Source organism: Falco punctatus (assembly GCF_963210335.1).
Source record: "Falco punctatus genome assembly, chromosome: 7".
Lineage (NCBI taxonomy): Eukaryota > Metazoa > Chordata > Aves > Falconiformes > Falconidae > Falco > Falco punctatus.
In genome coordinates, this window is record NC_137587.1 from 6,504,325 (window position 1) to 6,511,570 (window position 7,246).

At 36.7% G+C, this 7,246-nt stretch overlaps 1 protein-coding gene across 13 annotated transcripts in view; it reads left to right on the plus strand.

The window, feature by feature from the left end:
• Nucleotides 1-7,246, plus strand: part of CEP128 (centrosomal protein 128) — a 169,727-nt gene that overhangs the window by 116,279 nt on the left and 46,202 nt on the right. For 6 of the 13 annotated variants that reach the window (XR_013929425.1, XR_013929426.1, XR_013929427.1 and 3 more), the window contains exon 23: nt 2,256-2,364. The exons of 2 other annotated variants lie outside the window; for them this stretch is intronic. Coding sequence is in view for 7 of the 11 variants with exons in the window: in XM_080395216.1 (XP_080251342.1) it covers nt 2,256-2,364 (109 nt within the window). In the remaining 4 variants the exon portion in view is untranslated. Of the gene's footprint in view, nt 1-2,255; nt 2,365-2,853; nt 7,241-7,246 lie in introns of those variants that run through there. 5 more of the 13 variants (XM_080395215.1, XM_080395207.1, XM_080395214.1 and 2 more) reach the window with 2 other exon arrangements.

Genomic DNA, 7,246 nt, shown 5'->3' on the forward strand with positions numbered 1-7,246 from the left:
TGACATATGGTACTGTCTGCTGTCACGGTTGTTACAAATAGAATAGAATGTTCAAACCCAAGTAACATACGGGTTCTAATCTGATTTTGGTTATCAGGCTAGCTTAGTTTAAAAAACCTTTTTAATGCTCGCCTTTCTTACCTGCCTTTGGAACTAAGTCAAATGCGTTGTTTAATTTTTTTTTTTATTTTACTATTTGTCATTTGGGAGTCTCTAAAACTGATCGGTGGAAGAGTGTAGGCTTGAGGACTCCAAGTTTCGTTCTTTCTGATAGTTTTGATTCATGCTCTGTACGCAGTGTGGTGCTTCTGCTGATATCTGGTGGCTGATAAGAAAACGCGTGTTTTAGAAAAAGGGGTTCTTGTAAAAATTTTACATTGACTATTTTAGATAAAACTACTTAGGCAATTAATTTTTCTTCTCTGTTATGATCTTCTTTCTAGCCTTTCTCGTAATACCTATCTTTCAGCTTGCTTGCCAACATTTATCTCAGACAGGCATTATCTAATCCTGTCCCCCATCCCCTTCATTTTAAGGAGCAAAAATGAAACCGAAGTTAAATGTTCCCCTAAAAGCAGTTATTTTTCATCCTTTCTTATGATTTCATTCTTCCCTGCTCAGTCTTCCTACTCCTCTGTAGTCTTGTCAGATGGCTGCAAAATACCTGTTGCTTAGGAGCCCAGGAAAATCATAATTGCGATTTTGTATGTGTTAAAATGTAAGATTTCCAGTCATAATGGAGGCCAGAGGCTGGCAGAATACCTTCCAGTACAACAATCATGAATTTTCAACTAAGAAAGCGCTGAGTGATAGTAGATAAAGAAGAAACTGGGGAAGCGGGGGGGGAAGAAGGTAAATATAACTTATGAGAATAAATAATAGGGAATACCAACTGAAGCAAAAAAGCTAGAGTAAAACTAAAGATAAATGTTATGATGGATAGATGCAAATATTTTAGGACAGTTTCCCTGCCATGAACAACTGACCATCTAGTCATCCCAGCACACGGATGTAATTGTAAATGAAGCACGTGAGAAAAGGCACGTTCTGCAGGGTGCAATGGCTACGAAGGAGAGTCATCCTGTATTGCAGACGCTGGTAGGAACACCTTGCTTGTTTAAAAGTGCTGTTCTACAGATAGCATTTCTCAAAGCAGAATGAAAAAACAAAACCATCTTTTATTCTTTAAAAGCTGTTATTGTGCTGTGTACACTTTAGGTATTAAGTCTCATCAGCACATAAGGGGATTAATATGTATAATTCCCATTAGTCTTAATAGGACTAAATCCCTCTTCAGTGATGGGACAAAAGCCCATTGTATCTCTAAATTAATGTTGAATTTCATTTTGTTTTCTGTTTAGTTTTCAAATCTTAGTATCAGCGTGAAAGATAAATTGCAAGATGTTTTAACAAAATTCCCTGAGGCTGTTTATGATAAGAATTCAGTAGCAAAATTGAGTGTTTTATGAACTGATGCATTTGTGCATTATTATCTCTTCTCATTTCAAGAAACTGAGTAATTTGGATACCAAGCCAAGCTTTTAATCTTATTTTGGAGGGTATTGCAACTGGGGACTACTTGCTGCAGTGCTAGTAAAGATTTAGGAAGGTTTTTGTTTAAATGGCCTTTTCAAAATTATCTTCTTTTTTTAGCTTATAGATCAAATGACTTTACTCACCAAAAAGCTATGCTGTATGGGTCTATCCATAAATAGTAACGCTGTACTTCAGGCTTTATTAAACGGTTTAACAAAAAAAAAAATAATGGGAAAGCAACTTCAGGTATTTTGATATGAGAAATCAATGAAGTTTGAGTTTTCTCAGTGGCAGGGAAAATTGATTCAATTTTTATTATTACTTGTGGAACTTCAGTGAGTTAACGTGGACCATTCATTGATGAGGAATTCATCATTCACTGATGTCTGCCCTGCTGCTGGGCTTAGTCCTGGACTCTGAATGTGATGTCAGTAGGAAAGGGAGATTTTTTACAGTTTTTTGTAGTGACAAAAACTTGCAATGCTCTCAACGCTTTTCTCAAGGCAAAGCAGTTTATTGCAGAGATTTTGTGGTGATGAAATGGACAGGAAATTCAGAAGCAAATTAATTTGAACCTAACTGCAATATTGAGAGTTCTAAGAATCAATCATGTGTGAATTCACAGCACATACCTGTATGTGTCCTATTGTATGGCTTTTGTTAAAGTTTACAGCTGCTTGATATTAACAGATAAAAATTATTTTATTTGGCTGCCACAGGATATGAAAATGGATGCTGAAGTTTCTGATTTAGAAATGGCTGCTCCCGCTTCTAGTTGGCGAACGCAAACCAGCTTTTTGTCCAGCTCAGTGCTCTCAGATTCAGGTTGTAAGTATTGTTTCACAGAAAAAAAAAATTAAAAGTAATATATATTCCTCTTTTTAAGCTGTTTTACTTGAGAGAGTACTACTACACTCTACTTTTTGACAAAAAAGTGCTAGAACCATCTTGAGTCCTCCTGTGTTTTAGCTGTAGATACTGGATGGATGCCTTTGTCTAGGAAGTACTTTGTTACATCCCACTGATACTTTTGGGTTTTTAAATTGGAGCATACAATATATTCTGTTTGCTATCCAAATCTATGCCCAAAAAAAAAGGGTGCACTTGGATTCTGAATCTCTGCATGAAGAGTCATACCTGTGTAAGCTGTGCATCTTTTTCAGGCACGAGAGACATCCTCAGCCAAGGATTCTTTCCCAGACCTTTCATTCGTACCGCTTAGTCTCGTGCTTGTGTAGCCATTTAACACTGAAAGTTGAATTCAGTAATTCTGCTTGTATTCAGTAGTTGTTTTCAGCTATCCTTTCTGTCCCCTAGTGTGTATATGCATGGTGTCATGCAAGGCCACAGGATCTCTGACGCAGCTAGGAACTGCTCAGCACAGGATAGGATGTGTTAGATCTTTAGCAGGTACAGGCACACGTTTGCATGAGTGTAAAAAAAAAAAAAAAAAAAAAAGAAGCTGGGGCAGGGGGGGGGGGAGGGTTTAAGGTTTGGTGGTTTTTTGAGCATATCAGCATATGGATATCAGAAAGGATATCACCTTCCATTTCTCTTCAATATAACCAGTTTGTGTACCCGGAACCTATTCAGTAAGTTGCATTTTATGTAATGGAAAGTCCTATTTCAGGCTTCAGCGCGCGTTCAAACCTTTGCATCTCACAGTGAGTGCTGCAGTACGTTACCACTCCTCAGTAAATAGTCCTGAGTTGATCTGAGAGGTTAAAGATAATTGGTTTCTTTTCCTTTCAGAATCTGTGAGTTGTGATGAATATCTCTTTGCAGACCATACTGAACAGCGCTAGTGGGAATAAAGCATACGTGGAAATGCCTCCATCTCCTCTGTGCTTCAGGAACAGTTTCCCCTGACTCAGAGTTGTTATTTTCCCTAACTTCAGCCCCGTCAGTCTTGCAAGTCCAAGTACAGCTCAGCTTGGTTGGGGCACAGAAAGGGAATCCCGCGCACCTTGCAGGCATGTTGCATAGGTGGCCCCAGCAGCCCTGCCAGCCTCAACAGCTCAGCGTTCTGCTGCAAAAACCTGCTGAAATGTAAAGGGTGCAGCATATTTCTAAAATATTACAGTATCTTTATATTGCTTTTTATTGTTATTTCAGTGTGTTTTAATCAATTTTAGACTGTTGTCAGAGAAATAGGATCCATACGATCTGAATATCAATCTGATGAACCAGTTCTGGGTATTTATTCTCCAATTCAGCTGTTTTTTATCAGCACCAAGCTTTCTGGAGGTAAATAAGTAAGTGATAAATGAAAGACTACTCTAGTCATTCAGTGTTGATTGTTATGAAATAGCTGCAGAATCTTCAGCATTTGAGGAAGACTCCTTTTGAAACTGTGTTCAGGCATGGCTGAAGGACATTTTTTTTTTTTTTTTCCTTGCCTAAAACTTTTAGGAAGATATTTTCCATGATCTTCATATTTCATATTTTCCAAATCCCAGAATGGTGCTGAGAGTGTTTTCAGTTTTGTTGTTTTGCCCAGATGCTACAGAACTATTTTTAAAAATAATGATTTTTTTTTTTACAAAAGCAAAAAAATACAAAGACAGTGATTGTGTTTCGCTTTTTCCTATTTGTTTTTAAGTGAAAGGAACTGAACTCTTTCGAGTTTTAGTTTCTTACTTGTATTCTATAAAAATCCATTAGTCAAATTTTCTAAAGGCTAAAAAGAGAAGCAGGCATAGACTATTTTTCCTATCCCTGATTTAATTTGACTGTGATAGAGTGAAGGTGGCATTCTTAATTTCTCACTTTGCTGATTCTTTTCTCCGAAGAGTTAATGCTATTATATGTTCTTTATGCTTAGTAAGTAAGGATGAGAGCAAGTCAGGTCCCCGGTGAAGATGCCTGATGTCATTTCAGATGTCCTAGAGTATGTTTCTAGCTGCCATCCCGGGAAGGCATAGGTTTCCCGGAATTCCCATCAAATCTTGTGCAGCCCTTTGTGGATATCTGTGGTAGCTTAGGGCACTAAGTTATGTGAATTACTCCACAGACCTTGGTGAGTGAGTAAATGTTTTACCTTTGCGCTGCACCTGGTCTCCACCAGTCGAATGTGTAGTTTGAAGATGTGTCTATAGCTCTTGAGGATAGTGACAATTCTGCAGTGGTAACTATTAACATTAAGGAGCTTTTCTTGTAATTGCCAGTAACTGGCAAATGATACAAGCAGCTACTTCAGTCATGTTAGTCACATAAACACCATGAACTTTTAATTTCAGTAATGATATTAATTAGTTATAATTTGAGACTTTGACAGTGAAGTATAATTTGAGGTCTTTTGCTCCCAAACCTCTGTAGCTTTTAATAAATCTACCAATAAATGTCATCAACTAGTTTCTGTGATTAATTTATCTCCTTACTTCTTCAGAAACAGAAGAATGGACTTCCCTCCCCGCCCCCCCGCCGTGCCCCCCCCCCCCCCCCCCCAGTTACCTTTTGGAGCAGTTTGCAAGCCTTTGTGACAGTAACATTTCCCCACTGCATCCCTCTTAAATTCATGAAACCTTACAGGTTGTAGTCAGTAAGTAGTACTAGAAGCTCCCTTCCCCCTGTGGGTCTCTTAGTACTCATAGAAAGCACCAGGGAGGAGAGTGGATGAGTTTGATATAATTTATCTGTCAAGGCGGATCCTGGGATTTTAAGTTTAAAATTGGTTGAAGAAAGAGGGACAAAAAGTATGAAAAAATAAATACGGGAACAACAATCTGCTTCCATACACATATTCGGTAAAAAATTACCAATGCAGCAGGCCGTTAAAAGGAAAAGTAATTAACATTAACATTCTGTTTTATGTCTGGCCTTCATGTTTCTGGTATAATTTCTACAATTATAACAGCTTTTCCATAACAAACTATTTTAAAGTTGCTGTGGGAACAAGCTTTTATTTCTATACCCATTTTCTTAGAAAGGAAGAAGTTTATCTGAAAAAATATTTTATACAAAGGATGGTTCATTAGACATGGTTTGCAGTCTGTATTATTATCAGACCCAAATGCATGGTATGAAAAGTCACTACTAATTGCTATCTAAAGAATAATCCTCAGAAATTGTTTTTCATGGCCACTGTATTTTTCTTAAATGTTATATTACAAAAGTCCCTAGAGTTACACATGCTCTGCATTAGCTGTGTGAATTGTGTCCTGTCTTTCTCTTTGTACAGTTCATCACTTCAAGGTTTTTAACCTGGATGGTTTCCCAGAAGCTATATGGCTTTCAGGCTTTCTATTGTTGTTGGGAATTTATGTTCCAGGGCTTCATAAGCTGTGAAGAGAACGGAGAAGAAAAAAGCCACCAGTTTTCCCAACTTATGTAGATCACAGTCTTTTCTGACCCTTTGGCTTTGGTGACACACAGCACTCTTGTGTCACATATACATATGTCACATATACATACTATACGTGGTGTACAGTATGATTGATGTCATGGTTGAAGAGAACCAAATTGTCCTGAATGTTGATTTTATTGGTGTAAGAATTAACTTTTGCGATGTATCTGATTTTATCCCTCCATGTATACTTTTTCATAAGTTCTTAAGACAATTTGTATTGACATTTAGAAGTAAGTAACTTAATTAAAATGATATTGTAACATCATGATGCTGTGGGACACCATTCTAGAACAGAACCTTCCAATGCTGCCCAAGGATAAAAACGTGGAATGATTGGAAACTTGACATCATCACTTTGAAAAATGCAAATGGATTAATTCAGCAATGAATTTTCTTTTATGATTTTTCACTTTTCTTTGAATACTGACTACAGGAGGTACTGTTGAAGTAGCATCCAGTAGCATAGTTTTGGAAAAATACTGAAAATTTTATGCTGAAAAATGTCCCAAACACAGTGATGTCATTCTCCTTCTAAAAGTGAAAACACCTCACTCCTCCTAATCAAACTGTGAAGACTTGCTCCCTATTAAATAACTTTCAGTTATATACTGCTACAGTTTTAACAGACTATTAAAAAATTGCACTCTGAGTACTTATTACAAACAATCAGGAACAACTGCCTTTCTTACATGCTTATGATATAAGGACGGCCATTAGAAGAAGGGTCTGTTTTATAAGCCGATACCCACTTTCTTCCCCTTAATTTCTGCTTCATGTTAGATAATTGCTAGATGTCTGGATATTTGGATATTTTTCCTCCTGCACTTTATCATAAGATTATGTCAATTAATATTGTCTAGATTTTGATGCGATATGATGTATTTGGAAATAAGCATTATATATGCCGCCTGCTGTGAAGGTGTGTACGCAGTATGGCATCCTGTGAACACCTCCCTGTTCAGTGACACTTGTTGGCTTTAGTCCATGCTATTGAGAAAAAAATTCCTTTGGGAATTTTCCGAGTGGTTTCTTTAGTCTTAATTAAACAAAAATGCTGGAAAATTAAATGGAAACTAAAAGTTAGTGAAATTATCAACTTTAAAAAAAATGCAGCTTACATTTATTCTGTATAAGAAAGCTCTTGGCCATGCCTGTATTATATAGTATTAAAATCTATTTTTCTAGAAAAATAAGTTTTTCAATTCATAGCATTAGCAATATTGAATGTTTATGAATATAATTTTACTTGTTTAAATTACATTGTATAATGAAATACACACTTTATATAAACATTGATGGTCAGTCAGCAAAGGGTAGGTGTTTCTCTGCAGATGTGTAATTACTTGTTTTGTTTTTTTCTAG